The sequence below is a fragment of the Trichoplusia ni genome, chromosome 17 (assembly GCF_003590095.1).
Source record: "Trichoplusia ni isolate ovarian cell line Hi5 chromosome 17, tn1, whole genome shotgun sequence".
In the NCBI taxonomy this organism is placed as follows: Eukaryota; Metazoa; Arthropoda; class Insecta; order Lepidoptera; family Noctuidae; genus Trichoplusia; species Trichoplusia ni.
In genome coordinates this window covers 848,926-867,033 of record NC_039494.1, presented here as the reverse complement: position 1 = coordinate 867,033, position 18,108 = coordinate 848,926, and the positions used below count along the sequence as shown (strand labels likewise).

At 33.0% G+C, this 18,108-nt stretch overlaps 1 protein-coding gene across 1 annotated transcript in view; it reads left to right on the top strand.

Annotated features, from left to right (window-relative positions):
- LOC113502686 (elongation of very long chain fatty acids protein AAEL008004-like) overlaps positions 1-18,108 on the top strand; it is a 29,292-nt gene that overhangs the window by 7,864 nt on the left and 3,320 nt on the right. Inside the window, exons 2-12 of the mRNA XM_026884338.1 lie at positions 7,342-7,387; positions 9,799-9,867; positions 10,705-10,787; positions 10,871-10,978; positions 12,423-12,506; positions 13,395-13,451; positions 13,583-13,825; positions 13,967-14,119; positions 14,196-14,336; positions 17,255-17,335; positions 17,637-17,798. Coding sequence (XP_026740139.1) covers positions 9,810-9,867; positions 10,705-10,787; positions 10,871-10,978; positions 12,423-12,506; positions 13,395-13,451; positions 13,583-13,825; positions 13,967-14,119; positions 14,196-14,336; positions 17,255-17,335; positions 17,637-17,798 — 1,170 coding nt within the window. The 5' untranslated portion in view covers positions 7,342-7,387; positions 9,799-9,809. The remainder of the gene's footprint in view (positions 1-7,341; positions 7,388-9,798; positions 9,868-10,704; positions 10,788-10,870; positions 10,979-12,422; positions 12,507-13,394; positions 13,452-13,582; positions 13,826-13,966; positions 14,120-14,195; positions 14,337-17,254; positions 17,336-17,636; positions 17,799-18,108) is intronic.

The following is an 18,108-nucleotide window of genomic DNA, read 5'->3' as shown; positions in this document are numbered from 1 at the left end:
ATGACCTCACTACTTGCCCGCATTCTTTTCATTGTATGACTAAAACGTGTTGTCCGAATAAATCTTTGCTTAATTTCTACTTTATTGCACAAATCATTACTCCGCAATTACCTTCGCAAATGTTCGTAAATGAGGTCTCCTAGGCATTTTTAGGTATGTGCTAGTGGGTACACATTGCGCGTTATACTTCGGTCATTTAGTAATTTTCCATTACGAAAATTTCCATGAGCTGGCGGGCTGTCGTTTTTTATACGTAAAAAAGGTTAATTGTAACTAGCACTGGCAATGTTGCAGACATATAATATAAGATTTAAATTGTAACTTAGGCTACTAAAAAAAAAAGAATCGCGAGGTTATCGTTTCATTAAAAACAATCTTACAGTGATACGGCTCTACATTTAAAACACTGAATAATGACTTGTTTACTGCACCTATTGTTAATGACGATTCGAAATTAAATTATGGATTACGTTATTTACAAAGCTCTTCGGTTTGCAACACCAAGAACAATGTTTTTTTTTATGCCATTGCGGAAATAAAGTTAATGACTAAGCAATTTGTAATTTAATAATAGTTCCTACCAATCCAGTTATCTTAATTACGACAAGTGAAGGCTACAGATGCACTTGGGAAAAAACTTCTCAAGCATTTGGCTGACAAATTGTATTCATACAAGTCTATAGATTAACGCCTGATTCAGGGCTAGCCTCGCTTATCGAACATGCAGGTCCTAACGTTGTAGGTAGCATTCATCATTTACTAGTTATAACAATCAAGAACTGAGATGCTCAAAAATAATAATACTCTTTAAGATATTTGCATTGAAGTAATTGAATTACCTCTATTCCCACCAAAAAAAATACATAAAATATACAAAAAAAATATTATATTTTTATCTCTCAAAAACTTATGTAAATAGCTACTTAAAAATTTCAATAAATTTGATTTACATTTACATACTCCCACACTACATTAAACATATTTGAATTTTAAGTTGAAATCACACAATTAAGTAGGTAATCACTTAACATTAAAACATGTTGAAAGTAAGTAAATGTGCGTATCATGAATATTTTGGAACGGAAAAAGGGTATTAGCATTTCCAACTTCCAACTACTTATTTAATGTAAAGAAGTGCGAGTCACACTCGCATTTGAAGGATTCTTAATTTCAAAATATTGTTTAGGTATTTTTAGTATTTGCTCTTTTAGCGGCAACACAAATATACCTTCTATGAAAATGTCAACTATAACTATCACTTTTCATGAGAAAAAATCTTGTAGCAGACGGACAGAAAGACAGAGGGACAGCAAAATCTAAGATATTTTTCGTTATCTTTTGGATACGTAACCCTAAAAACAAACAATTCATTAAATTTTATTCAAATTCATTAACACTATGTAAGTAGGTGCTTAACGTCATTTTTATGTCATTTTAACGTGTTTGTACAATAAGAATGAAATAATATTATTGTGTTTGATAAATGGCTTTTAAAGTCAAAATAAAATATTTGTTACCAGCAACTAAGTGCTTACCGGTGTTTTTATGTGTGTGACTGTATAAACGACATGAAAAATCGTCTATTTCCTCTGAAAATGTGTACATAACAACTACTACAGAGAGGACACTTAAAATTTTGATTTCCAGCATAATTACGATTAAAATTTTAAAAATATTATAATTCCACTCCTCGTTCTGTTCTACTTAATTTCAAAATTGAATACACCAAAGGTAAAACGCTAAGCGTACTCCTACTCTATAAAATAAATATCATAAGACCATCCTAGAACATGTTACTTGAAGAGTTCTCTTAGAAATTACTATGCAGTCGCTAACCGCACATGTGCGCCAACAAATGCTTTCACGAGTTGTTAGTGCGCCGCATCGATACATTTCAATGAAAGTTATTTTCAATTACCGTAGAGTTTTCGTCGCCGCCGGCTAGCGTGCAAACACGCTGCCAATGTCAATGTTGAGCCGAACTGATAGCTACGTAACTATTTGAATACAATTGCAGAAGATTAAAACATCACATTGATTATTCCTCGAGCGTTGTATTATGTATACTAACCTACACCTATATACGTAAGGTTTTTTAAACTGTAACGTTTACGTTTTCCTGTTAGGCTTAAGAAGAGTCAAAGGTTGTTTTTTGCATATAATTCGTACAAAGATAGCAACTCTGATAAGAAGAGCCAGAGCGCCTTGTCACGTCGCGTAGACGCAATTTATTATATGATTCACTTAACTGAACAAAAAATGTATTAAGATTAAATGTCAAAGAAAACTTTAAATAGGTAATCAAAAATGTTTCCTTACTATATACCGTACAGGTTATTCTTATTTATAAATCAAAATAACTATTTTTTGTTATTAAACAAAATCATTTGACTCGTTGTTTTTTAAGACAACAAAGACTTTTAATTGTAATGGAATATAACTCATATACAAATAAACTTAATTCCAACTTGTATCTTAATTGTGAACGTCATTATTTATCTGTTTTTATGCCGTTACGTTTTTTCGTACCTACTGTTTTTACAACCGTTGTTGAATATAATACATTAGATAATTATCTACAAACTGGTTCTGCAGAATCATTATGAATGAGTTTTAAAAACATGTTATTAGTTACTTTGTTGTAAATGACTGGGAACATAATAATGCTAGACGAATTAAAAAAAAGGAATATCTTATACAGATCCTGTAAAATTGCAGACCATTATCAGACAAACTTGCAGTAAAGAAAATTATCCACACTTACACAGTATTCCATACTGTGATTGGCTCCAGTGCTCAGGAAACCTTTACATATATTGTAACCACAAATTACGAGATTAGACCAATCATTGACCATGTTTTAATTACAAATAGCGAATAAGGTAAAGTTCGGAATAATCAGTCATAACTAGCCTAGGACGTAATGACCAAACCAATTGTGTAATAGTGGCTAACAATGACCAATGTCATGTACCATGACGATAACAAACACTGATTAGGATAAACACAAACAGAGCGAATTAGAAAGAATGCATTCAGTCATTCAGATTCGATTCTCCTTATTGTTGTGTCCGAACACAATAGAGCGGGAAATTACACGTGTACTGCGACTACCACATATTTATCAAGCTATGTATTTTTTGTATGTAAAATTTTATCGTTATTGAATGAGGTACCTAAAGTAACTCTTTATCTAAGTATTAAAAACAATGAATTATCTTAGACTTAAGTCCTAGACCTAAGTTTTAATCTAAAGTATTTTTTTTACTGCAAATATAAAGATACACCACTCATGTAAAAGTTTAACGCTGACACTGTATGAATTCTTGAGAACTCTATACATCATGTATATTTTTCCATCTCTTGCATATACACAAAAGTAGAGCTAATTCCGGTACTCCACAGTTTCCACTTATTCTACCAGCCCCAAAGATTCCAACTAACTTTTTATGAAAATACTTAGTAGGTACTTTGTTGATTAAGTACTTACGTATTTATAAACTAAGGAAATGAGTACAGCACGACCTTAAAGATGTGAACGACCTAAATAATTTATAGCGTCACTTGTTAACACAAGCACATAAAATAATTAATCATCCTTACGCATCTGTCCATATTCATTGCATTGGTTATTTGTAATGGACACACAATAACCATATTTTATTTATTGCGTGTAAGTTATGCGTTTATTCTCATACGTACGGTTGTCGATACGTAACGTCACCTGAATGACAAATGACAATCGCATCGGGATTCCCCACAACCGTCTACGCACAATTGTTTCCCAGTTTCAGAGTGATTGTTTAGTGTCTAAATAGACTATTGTGTATAAAGCTAATTTTAATTCACTTGTGTAATCGATTAACGCATCGATTATTAAATGTGAGGCCGTATCGGTATTACTCATAGGCTTTAATTCGTTGATTGCGTCTTTACAGTCTGGCTCTAGGTTGGTATATGTAAATTGATCTTAATCAATGATAAAATCGTATTCATGATAAGATTAAGGTATCGGGTATACTAAGAATTGTAGAAATTTATCATCTAACATATTATTTTGTATTGTACGTAGATTGATAAACAACATGATGTAAACATCAGTCTTGTGTTGTAATTGTTGTAAAGACTGTTCATTCTGCTAATTACATGAATATTTAAAAGTTCAAGTGTTACAATATTTCTTACTCAATTGTTACTTTCCTTGATACCTTCCTGCCAATATTGAATGTCCAAAACTTGTACACTAATGTATAACGAACACGTAAGGCACACGCTGGACGAATAATCTTAATTAATGCAAGTTAATGTAGATTTAATATGAGTTCCAGCAGACAAACTATTTCTAAGTAGTAGTTGTTGGACTTTGTACCGAATTAAATATTGTATTGTGTGCCTTTGTAAAGATACCTTAAAATAATAAATAACCTAGTACCAAATGCTAACTTTTTGTGAATAATTAAATAAATTAGATCTTCTTGACTGGCGTTATTATTAGTAAAAACAAAAACTTGTGCAGTTTTAGTTTCAAGACGAGCACAGCGGTTGGAGTCTTGTAATCCTAACGTAAGCGTCAATCCGTTTTCCTTGTGAATACAATCGAGTGGTAACGTCTTTTGTATTGATGTCATCTTTGCTTCTTTCACAGAATTCCTATTATGCTATCGCTTCTTTGTTGTTCGAAGGCACTTTACACTACAATACCGACATTAAACACAGTACACAGTAAGAATGTAAATATAATTATAATTCCAAGTACGTGTATTCCCACGCGACGACCATGGCAGCAACGGTCTGCAAGGTATACTCATCTCTCCTACGCAAACTCTAAAGTTAAAGATGAAAAACGCTTAGAATCCTCATTTACGTCATTACAGGATTTTACTACACTGCAATGCACATTAGTCCTTGTGCAATTCTATATTGGCAAAATTACTCCAAGTTATCAGATGCTAAACGTAACTAACATTCACATGCTAATGCTTTGCCATCTGATAAGTTTCAGTCTAAACATTTAGAATGTTACCAAGATTAGATACTCGAAGTTTAAGAAATAGCTACTTATCAGGATATACTAAATACAGGAGTGGCTCTTCCTAAATGTAGAGACCTGCGAATGTCCTCAAGATAAGGAGATATTAGTCGCGCGGTACACTAGCAAGCACCTCGCCGAGCACTGCTCAGCATTACATAACCCGACGTGCAGCCAATGACCCACTTAGACACGAGGCAATTGCTCCGTCTAATGACAACAACAAATTATATTACCTCTATACTAAAAACACGAAGAAACTACAACTCTATAGGAAAGTATACATGAATATTTAGAAGGTTGATTGATTACAACTGATGCCAAAGACAGAACCATCAATAACGTAACCGGTTATCTCGGACTTATGGTGTAACTTTGGATTCTGACAGTTCATTCATTCATCGGCCACGGTGACCTTCAATAGTTCAACCTTGACCAAAAAGGTCACAAGATAGGCTTAGGTGTCCTACTTCACAACTATGGGTACTAATCGTCTACAAAATTATCAAGTTAAGGCAGAGCTAGGCTTATTTGATGAGTCTAATTGGTGCCTTTAGATACCTCCTACACATTGAATGATAATTAAAGGAAATCAAGACTTTTATAGAATACTTCTGCGTAGAAATAAATAACAGAATTAAAATGTAGGGCAAACATAACCTTGGAAAGAGTTTCATCAGTCATGCAAAAATTCATAGAACAATACTTGAATGGTCACTTAAACACATTAGAATATCCCGAATTCCTTGCAAACGGAGTCGAGGGCAACAACTAGTTGGTCCATAAACAAACAACGTCGGCCGTCATCGGCGATCTGCTGCAACTTGCTCCGTACACGTTGTAGAGCGTCGCGGGTGTTGCAACAAACGCATTCTTGTTACCACATCACTACCTTACTTACTTACACAATACTTATTATATTGCCTTATCAAAATATCGCATTACCCATGTCTGTGTCGCATTACCAATGTGATTATCTGCGTAATACTAATTCAAATGTGATTATGTTGATCATGTCTAGTATTAATTTGATTAAGACTTAATTACTCGTAATACAACAGTATTAGTATATTCCCACACTGATATAAATGATTTTATTTTTATAAGGTCATTACGCTTGATGTGCTTCTTTTTTTAAAATCTTACCTAATAAAATTAAAATATTAAAAAAATACCTACATACACTTGTGATTGTTTTTTACAATGATTGTTTTATATTCATATTAAAAAAATCGTAGGTACAACATTATTAATGTAGTTTTAAGACTAAGTGAGTTCTTTAAACTTTATAACATACAAGCACAATTATGTTTCATTTTCCTTTTGATCAGTTTACAACATTTTAAATTTCGAGTGTTATCTGTGACCAGTAATTGCGAAATATAACGTATTACAGATAAGTTATCACGATGAGGTGAGTCGGAGTTGCGTCTATCTCACTGTTTCACGACTCTGACGCCAACGACTCCCCGTCATGTGTAATTTTTAACTCGATATCTTATCACTAACAATCACGCAGATACGCTAAATAGGTCACATAAAATACCACCTGAATACACGCTCTAAATAGAACCAACAATTTCATGAACTCTCTTCTCGATGTGTTAAAGTAACTATTACACTGCTATGAAGGTTAATACAACGTAATAAAACATAATTGTTACATTTTCTTGCCAAACTTGAACACGGCGTGAAGACCGTATAACTGCTAACAACATGTAACCGTTTATTGCACGATATTGACCATCGAGATTCCTGAAAACAATGCATAACGTCATTCATCGACATTGTAGTGTTCGAACATGTAAATTAAGTGATAAAGACAGTACATTTGTGAATTTGAAAAAATCTTCTTCAGGTATTTCGGTTGCGTATAATTTCTAAGTAGATACCACAAACGTTCTATCAACATTTTTATTCGCGTACCGTTATTAAGTCAGCAGTACTGTGACTATTTGAATACAGATGTTACACAAAGTGAGGACATACATCAGCTTAATGTAATTTTATCATACCAGGCCAGTCGTAGAATTTATCGTGAATAACTGGTTAGATACCACGTTGCTAGAAGGCAATTGGCATGGCAACCGCCCGCTAACTCTACTATCATCTAATTAGGTATATCAAATCGTTTAATTTAACTGAATGCTGATTGAAGGAAATTGGGTTTCGGAGTATTGTAATTACATACATGCCATATTTTTTTCTTATACATATATTATATACTATGAATTATTTAACACCCAATCAACGAGCTCTACATTTATTGCCTACAGTTTCAAAATTTTAACAAAATCTTTTTCTTCTTTCAGATAAACGGAAAAGAGTCCAAAATTGCCTCGAAATAGTTAAATTAAAGTGAGTTATTTTTTTTTAAGTGACAATATATTAAGAACCTATACCTATGTAGCAAGTTGTGACAGTCCTAAGCGAATGTAAAGGTATTTACAATATAGTAGATAATTATAATATAGACAAATTACTTCAAGCACAGTCGCAAATTGAACCATTCAAACCCGAATGTCTAACATAGAGGTAGCCATGTAGAAGGGCAAACCACAAATGAAAACGGTTATTGATTATGACCATAATTCTACAGATTTATTTAAATTCGTAGAGCTTGCCGCAACTGATGACATACAATATAAAATACAGTTCGAAACTTTATTGTGGCCCTACTATTTCTGTAGCTATGAACATGCTATAGGTACCTTATTTCGTTAATACGATTACGTAAGATATTTAACGGTCTATTGTGCTAAGCAACTCCTGATACGTCACGTAGCAAGGTAGCCAGTGTAACCTTGCTCATGATTATAAGTTTGGCTAAAACTGTCAAGTCTTCACTGATTACACGATATAAGATGGGAGACATTTGAAGAAAAATCACGTGACCTTGACCTTGACCCTGACCCCACGAATGTAGAACTCTGTATAATAGATCAATTAACCTGAAGCATGCTGAATGGTGAATACATGTGATACATGTACAATACTTGCAGTTGTAAACACTTACGACAGATTATTTAGCCTTGAATTCATAATATTAACGTAAGCAATAATATACCCGATATTGACTCCTCAGTTTTACGTGTTGATAATGCCCACATTTCGCAATTTACCTGTACATTAAACGAATGCGTGCCGTTTTAATTATTGTGAGTAAATATTGCAAATTGTTCATAAAGTTATATTTACATATATTATATTTGTTTTTTTTTTGTTTACATTTCATGAAATTAAGTTAGAATTAAGGTGGAACCTAGTTTGATTAAATTAAAGGGTGTATTTCGAATTGAATGACAGATCTAAAGTTTTTAAATTAATGAGCAGGTACTTGCTGTGTCCTATTTAATATAGTAGTACCTCATAGCTATAGACCACCCTATAACCTTTTTTCCTATTAGACAGTTGCAACACTTGCAACAGACTACCTTTTACATTTGCATACATTTTTATAAATAAAGACAGGTCATAAGAGAGCAAACGATAAAACGTGAAAGACGTTCACGACGTCAGCGTCAGTTAAAAAGCATTTGCACTCGGTGGTAACAAAATATATCTTAATACATAATTGGTCCTACCTAGTTTTGAAATTAGAAACATAATCAAACGAGCTTTACCGACTTTTATAAAAAAGCTCCATACGTCCATACTGCGTCTTTCATCATTTAATTACGGTTCTATTATTAGGTGCCTAAACTTATGATGGTTTACTAATAGATAATATAAAGTGGGTAATAGGTTTTTTATAGGTAGGTGATTAAAATCACACGAGCCCTAACTCTAGTACCAAAGTTGAAGACTTCCTATTTACTAACCTATTTGATTAAATTAATAATAAAAGGTTAATCCGCATGGAGTTAAAAAGATAAGGTAGTAAAAAAAAAACATGTTTTGTCCCTGTCTAGGTCTCTACATATATTTCGCCCTCTATATTTTTGTCAAGCTGCGTTCCGATCATCCAGTGACGTCCAGCCTTCAGCTGTTTGACATAATTCATTTTGTGAAAATGTCAACGTGCAGTTCCCACTGTCCCAGTCGAGCAGACGTACCTGACGTACCAGACGCGTTCATAGCATTATGAAAATGTAGGAAAATGCCAATTATTCTTATAGAACTTTTAACAAAATATTGCTATTTACGTTCCTCAAAACATTGCTACGAATTAAATAAATAACATGTTAATATGTCATTAATGCTTCCAAATAATTAACTAGGATGATTAAAGTTATACTTTAATCGTCTTTTTTAACTCAATGCCCGATAAAATTACATTACTTTTCACGATAAAAAAAGCAAACGGGTCTACTGCAATCGATAAATATATAGAAATATAATTTTTTAATACACCTATCAAGTTTTATTTTTTTAAGTAGGTACTTGCAGGATGCATTTCTTTGCCTTCGATTAATTTAATAATTGACTATAAAAGATTTTGCAGACAATGTTTACTATTGCGCCATCTGTGTTATTTTATTTTAGGAAGTCTAACCAGTTCCTACTACGCTGCTGTCAGTGCGCCAAAGCCTGCATAACCTATTTTCGTTTCGATGAATGAAAAAATATATTTATTTTATTCTATTAGCTAAATAACAGTTATGTCTATATTAAAAAATAAGTGCTAAACAACGAGTGGTGTTCTTAATGACTTGGTCAGTCTTTATTTTCATTCCGCTTGAATATGGCATAATCGCGGAACTGTTACTGTCTTGACGTACAGTGGTTCTAATTCATTTGTTTTAACTATTTTTAAATTAAATTTTCAGAAATCGACACAATGGCGCTAATACTACAGTATATTAACGATATGCATGTGTTTATGGACAAATACGGAGGTAAGTCTAAAGATCTTAATCATATCGTATTGTAAAAAAATGTAATTTAACTTCCTATCCGAAGCCCTATTACATATCTTCCACTTAAAATTAGTGTTTAAATAGTTAAATTTTTACGCAATATATATTGTCCTTAGATTAGAAATGTATGATTTTTAATCCAAGAAAACTACTGGGAAATTGTCATTCAACTAATTCTAATACACATAGATTTAAGTATTACAAATTCTAGAAAGTCACTAATTTTGACACTATTTGCGTAAGATATTTTTAATGACCTAATCTTGTATCATGTTCCCAGTATGCAATCATGTATGATGTAGGTATACTAGGTATGCTCACAAGTGTGACAAATTTATCTCATAATACTGATCCTATCTACTGCCAACACAGTTCCAGTTGTAACAGTGGATTATTTATAGATGACCCACTAAATGGCTGGGATTTATACTATGCACCTCATTTGTGTAATGATAGTAGCTATTTAAAATAAAACTTCAATTTAAATACAATATGTTAATGGGGTTAATTGATGTCAGTATCCTATACGTTCATTAACATTTTTCTTCGTGAATTAAACAAGTTACTCATGTTTGCAAAGTGCCTAAATTTAAAAAAGGTTCTGAAAATATAATATTCTTACAAGAATCATAAGAGTTCTATTGTAATGAATGTTTGTTCCATGGATGGGATTCTTTATAAAAAAAACAAATTCCAAGTAGTTTTTTAGTAGTCAGTTTAGAAACATATATATTAATGACTAGTTTTACAGTTTCAAACTATCACCACACTTCTTATATCTTATAGCAAAAGGAATCAAATAATGATTTTTTTCAGACCCCAGGACAAATCCGTGGTTCCTGATGAGTTCGCCGTTTCCTACACTATTAATATGTCTAAGCTATGTCTATCTAGTCAAGGTATGTGTGTTATTGTCTATCTTGAATATAAAGGAGAAAATAAAATTAGCAAAAATAAACTAAAAACTTTTTTTATTTTTCAGGTTATAGGGCCAAAATTTATGGAAAATAGAAAACCTTATGAACTAAAGAATGTTCTAATAGTATACAACTTTTTACAAGTAATATTCAGCGCGTGGCTGTTCTATGAGGTATTTTTTAGTCTGATTTAATTTCTTACTATTTTGATTACTTGATGCTCAATTTTATTTTGTATGAAAAGTGTGTGATATTGTTGCATATTGTAGCTAAAAAGATGAATAACTTTTATGGTGACTTGACCTGACCTTATTTCAAAGCTAGCAAGAGTACACACCTTATTAATTTAAATGTGAAAAAAAAACACATCTTCAAAGCCTGATTTATATGATTTGTGTTCATTACAGCCAAAGGGTAAATATAAGTGTGATCTGTAACTAATTATACTTAGTAAGTCTATTGTTTCACTCAGCTTTCCCCTACTAAGCTGCGCTGTTTCTCAACAGCCAATGGTGCTGCTGTCTTTAATAACTTCTAGCACAGTAAACACAAATTTACCTCAATATTTTATTATGTTACAATAACAATAACCCTCTTCGGTTTATGATGTGAAGGCATAAAATTATATAATTTAAAATAACAATACAATGGGATTCATTCAAGCATCAATATCATTTGGATTTGGAATGATCTTAAAACTTTCCAAGCATAAAAAAGTTTAACAATACTTTATGTATTTTAATAGTCAACCAAACAGCTGGCAAACTATAAAACAACATATGCCATGAAATAGCAAAAATAGAAGGCTTAATATTATCATCTGAGAACTCAAACCAGATAAATAACCTTGGCAAAGTAAATAATGATAATATATTAGTAAGATAAATTCCAGTCTACAATCATAAACTATTGCCTTTTATTAGTTGATAGTGAACACATTGTGTAATGTAACTGCCTGTTGATATAGAAGTAAATGTACCATCCATAATTGCACACACTTAACTAACTAAGTTTCCTAAATAATCTCAAATACTTTACCTCTATCCTGATACATTTTTTAATATCCCAATTAAATGCTTTTTATCCAATTAATAAAAAATATTTCTCTTATGTTGTCTCCATACCAATATTTTTCTTTTTTACCATGCCATGCTCAGAGTATGATGGGGGGCTGGCTGAATCATTACAGCTTTAGATGCCAACCTGTGGACTATACAGACAACCCTGTAGCTATTAGAGTAAGTGCAGGCGTCACAAGTGACGTCACGGGCATTGGTATCAGATGGAGCGGACTAACCTATGCTCATTGTAAATAGACACGCATCATTTTATTATTTTCAGTGTACGCCGGTTATGCGATGTGTAAATATAGAAACGGTGCATATGGTTTTAGTTAGCTTTAAAGTAGTTTTGTGTATAGATGTAAGCATCCAAATTACTACTTATTTGGACTCTAAAATTGCCGTATTAACACTAGAATAAGTAACATAATCTTGCGCCGACATTATTACGCTAAACTGATTATGCACTAACATTTGAATCCGCGCAATGAACAGCGCGAAATTCGGTGATGTGCAGACTTTGTATATAAGGGCCTGGTGTCGGATATTGTTTCAGATCGGAGCAGCGGGCTGGTTCACAGGCAGGTATAACTTTCAATGTCAGCCGGTCGACCACTCCAAACATCCACAAACAATGAGGGTGAATTATCACTTCCATTTATTACATTAGTCCCAACATCCCAAAGCTATTATTCCGTTAATTGATTACATAACGACTTTCTATAGACAGTATAAATGCCCTTATAAAAATTGCCCTTAACTTTGCCTTGAAAGTTGAAATTTACTTTATAGTCAAATTCCGTTTGTATTTTGTTTTGTTCCACTCTCATTGAATCACATTTTCACTAAACTCAGTAACGCTAATACATACTTCTTATCAAACATAATGCACTTCATATTATTATAAATAGCTTCTTAAAAGAAATCAAAATACCATTCTATGACAAAACATTTGGCACATAATAAGTGTAAAACTTTAATACCACCTAAGTATGTATTAATTAATCCTTTCGTTTACCGTGCGTTTTTTCCGAACGATAATTAATTTATTTGGGATGAATATAATTGTCGAAATCATGTGAGTTCTAACGATTAAAAATGGCCGCGCTACGCTCTTCGTGCTAAGCAAGTTGCTTCTGCCTATAAATTAGCTGGATGCAGTAAAGTATGCAATCAACTCATCACCATCGCCATGATCATTGCTATAACATACTTAACCAGTATTTTACCATTACCTCATATTTCATGATGCATGCAATTTCAATACATGTTGATAAGCCTTTCGTAACGTATAGAGCAAAGTAAAAGATAGTTTGCATGACGAAAAAATTTGTCAGTTTTGTTTTTTTTTAATCAATTAATTAAATTTCAGTCATTTTCAACAAACATTATACATTACAACACCAATATTCCAATCGACATTAGAATCGAATAGTGTTGCTTAAATGTAAATTTAAAATTTCCCCTAATTAAATTCGATGTTACTACCTATCCTAGTTCCAAATATAAATATTGATTTAATTTTCAGATGGTTCACGCATGTTGGTGGTATTATTTTTCCAAGTTCACTGAATTCTTTGATACGGTAAGTTTTGTTAAGCTATTAAAACAAAATATTTAGTCACAGTCAGTTGCGCATTCAAAGCAATTTCATACGCAATAAGTATTTTCAATCTAAAAATATAATTTGTGTAACAAAGTTATAATTTTTCGCAGATCTTCTTTGTGATGAGAAAGAAATTTGATCATGTGTCAACCCTACATGTGATCCACCACGGCGTGATGCCGATGTCCGTGTGGTTCGGCGTGAAGTTCACGCCCGGTGGACACTCCACCTTCTTCGGCCTGCTCAACACCTTCGTACATATCATTATGTATACGTACTACTTGCTGGCGGCTATGGGACCTCAGATGAGGAGATACTTGTGGTGGAAGAAGTACCTCACCACTTTACAAATGGTAATTAAAAGCGTCATATTAACTCTGGTGTTTACGTAGCAGGAGTATTGAACAAAATCGAATGCGTAATGTATCCGAATCAGTCATATTTATAATTTTCGAACGAATTGTTATATTCATAATATTAATTAATGCTTTCAGGTCCAATTCGTCGGCATCATGGTGCACGCGTTCCAGCTGTTGTTCATCGACTGCAACTACCCGCGCGCATTTGTTTGGTGGATCGGAATGCACGCTGTTATGTTCTTCTTCCTCTTTAAAGACTTCTACAACCAGTCTTACTCCAAACCCAAGGTAAATCTATCAAATAAATTATATGTTAGATGTATTCATCATTATACCGTAATATCTTAAATAAACATTTTTATAGGTGCGAGCAAGGTCTCCCCAACCAGAGACAACGGAGATCAAAGACATCACCTACAAGAACGGCTCGCTGAAGAACGGTTTCAGCAACGGGCACACGAACGGCACGTTCTTGCGAGCGCGCACTGTGCTGCCCGCCGGCAACTGACGGCGGACCAGGCGCCCACCTTAGCATTCCGTACTACTCTGTGATTCATAGCCTGAAATTGTCACGGGACGTTAATATTTCTTATTTAATGCGTGGACCTTCGGGGTAACGGTGTCGGATGTAAGTGAGGAAAACGTGAGCGCAGCCCAGGCCACCGCCGCGTGACTCCGTCAATAATAACCCTATAGATGTAGTGGTACATGTGATTTGTCTAGTGTACATACAGTTGAGGCAGAACTCATGGCGCGAAGAGCCTCGCGCCGGCGTCCGAGCGCAACTCCCGTAGATGTAAAAATTGTAGGTAATGTGAGAGTGTAGCTCACGGTGCGATGCGGGTAGCTGCGATCGCACCATGAGTTCTTACTCTTAGGTGGTATCAATGGTGTAAATTTTATTTTATTTGATGTAAATGTATAGCTAGATTTGTGATCGCATAGCGTTTTATACTTTTATTGTTAGAATTAGATAATATGTTGCTTTTAGAGTTTAGAAAACCTCTAAAAGAATACAGTCATAATACTTACAGAAACATGTATTTTATACATGGTGCTTATTAAATAAATATACTTAATGATGAGATGAGCTTGTAAACAATAATTATTGAAACCACCATGGTATACTCCACCATAATGGTTAAATCAATTACAGATAGAAATGTTGATTTATTGTTGTGCAATATATCATCTTGCTTCATATAGAAGTAAAGACAACGGCTCATGTAAAATAAATAGAAAAATCTACATTAATAAAATATTATGGGTTAGTACGACTCTATATGATAGTTATATGGAAGCTTTGTTAATAAAAGCTCAGGTGAAATGAAATTAATTAATTCTATACCCTAATGAAAAAATATTAAACAATATTTAATCGTCGGCACGTGCAATATATTTTTCAGTACTGTCTGTTTTCCGCTAATTCGTGTCATAAAATAGGTAAACAAACAAGTGCTTAACTTCAAAGGCTATGGTTTAAAGATTTTTATTTACGGGACTAGCACCAACATGGGCTTTTCTAGAAAATATATATTTAAACCAAGTATAAACGTTTCGATTATAAGTATTAATCAGTATTTTTACAAGCTCATTATTATCAAGACATTCACAATTATCAAACGAAATGTATGTTTTATGCCTCTTGGCAAATGCCAGTTATAATGTAAAAAAGCTGTTAAATCAATATCACCGCCATTTGCCTTTTGTGTTACACAATTACACATTATAAAGGCGTTTATTATTTGGATGACAACTTTCAAATCAACGTGATTATGTTTTTATTTTAAGTACAACAACTGTATTTTAATTTCAACCGAATGTTCAATTTAGATTTAGATTACTATGACACTAAAGTGGTTGTGTTGGTTATTTATTTTGTTTAATTTATCTTTTATTTATACCAAAATTATGTATATAAGAACAAATCGATAACGGGTTTATAGCAGTAGCTCTGTAACTTCCTTATTTAGTCTTCCGTTTTGTTTTGTACTTACGCGACGCGCCAAATTTCATGATCGCTTTGAAAACCGAAAATGTTTTTTTTATTGACTTCTTGACTCACCGAGATTCACCCACTAATATTTTTAGGAGCGATCAAGGAGTTGGGTGCTTACTTTACCCAAAATTAAAGGTGCTTTTTGTACTCCGAACATTCTGCTTTCTTTAGCAGTCAGGCAGCTGAAGCTCACCATTTTGTAAATAAAAATTTTGTTTCGTTAATCATATAGAAATCAATTTATGTACCTATTGTAATTTTTATACAAAAATATGCAATTAAATGATAAGTGTAATATTACCATAAGGCTGATCTTATTTCCTTTCCTTTAATAATTATACCTGTAATATTTTCAAACAGCAAGACTACTGCTGTAAAAAAAACAATTCTCCAATACAGAAAAAGTGTCCGAAATGAATAAATATATTTTTATTACTATTTATAAATTATATCAAATTGTAAAATTCAAAACCTTGAGACTACATCTTTAATTAATATATTCTTGAAAAATAACAAAAACACAGTAAGACGATATACAATGACATAAAAAAACATAATATTAAAAATTAAATATTTAGATCCAACACCCGAATTAACAAGTAAATGTATAAATAATTCGAGCTGAAAGTGAATAGGCTCTAATAAATTACAATACGCAAATTGAACTGCCTCGACCTTCCATTCATCGCAAGTGCAAGTGACAGGCCGATGCCAAGTAGTAGATTCGAGCCCCAGGACAGGCGGAAAAGAAAACAATTTTATTAAGAATAAAGAGAAGAGCTCTGGGTCAGGAACTTAGGTATTATAAATCCGTACCTGGGAAGTCAAATAAAGCTACAGATACCTACCGACATTTTGAGCCTTTGTGAACGTTAAATATTACAATTCCTAAAACCAGTCTTAATATACTATAGGGACAACCATTATTAATTAAAAATCATTACTGTACTTGTGAGTTTCTGAAAAAATTAACCTTTTTAGTTAACGTAAGTGTATATTATATACCATTCACATTTAAAAAAACATGTACAATCAGTACCTAACTAACCGACCTAAGACTAGTATTCAAAAATTGAACCTACAATTTCTTTTTTATTATTCGGTATTAAATGTTTTTCAAAGTCTTTTCTTTCAGAGTCTCAAACTCGTTTGTATTTGGAACCTGTTTGCGGCAGTGACGTTCATAAAATATAATGCGATACTTCATTAGCCTACCCTATTCATTATCCATTGTAAACAGTTAAGTAAGTAATCATTTTACCCATTTCTTCAACTAAGTTTCCTAAATAATCTCAAATACTTTACCTCTATCCTGATACATTTTTTAATATCCCAATTAAATGCTTTTTATCCAATTAATAAAAAATATTTCTCTTATGTTGTCTCCATACCAATATTTTTCTTTTTTACCATGCCATGCTCAGAGTATGATGGGGGGCTGGCTGAATCATTACAGCTTTAGATGCCAACCTGTGGACTATACAGACAACCCTGTAGCTATTAGAGTAAGTGCAGGCGTCACAAGTGACGTCACGGGCATTGGTATCAGATGGAGCGGACTAACCTATGCTCATTGTAAATAGACACGCATCATTTTATTATTTTCAGTGTACGCCGGTTATGCGATGTGTAAATATAGAAACGGTGCATATGGTTTTAGTTAGCTTTAAAGTAGTTTTGTGTATAGATGTAAGCATCCAAATTACTACTTATTTGGACTCTAAAATTGCCGTATTAACACTAGAATAAGTAACATAATCTTGCGCCGACATTATTACGCTAAACTGATTATGCACTAACATTTGAATCCGCGCAATGAACAGCGCGAAATTCGGTGATGTGCAGACTTTGTATATAAGGGCCTGGTGTCGGATATTGTTTCAGATCGGAGCAGCGGGCTGGTTCACAGGCAGGTATAACTTTCAATGTCAGCCGGTCGACCACTCCAAACATCCACAAACAATGAGGGTGAATTATCACTTCCATTTATTACATTAGTCCCAACATCCCAAAGCTATTATTCCGTTAATTGATTACATAACGACTTTCTATAGACAGTATAAATGCCCTTATAAAAATTGCCCTTAACTTTGCCTTGAAAGTTGAAATTTACTTTATAGTCAAATTCCGTTTGTATTTTGTTTTGTTCCACTCTCATTGAATCACATTTTCACTAAACTCAGTAACGCTAATACATACTTCTTATCAAACATAATGCACTTCATATTATTATAAATAGCTTCTTAAAAGAAATCAAAATACCATTCTATGACAAAAC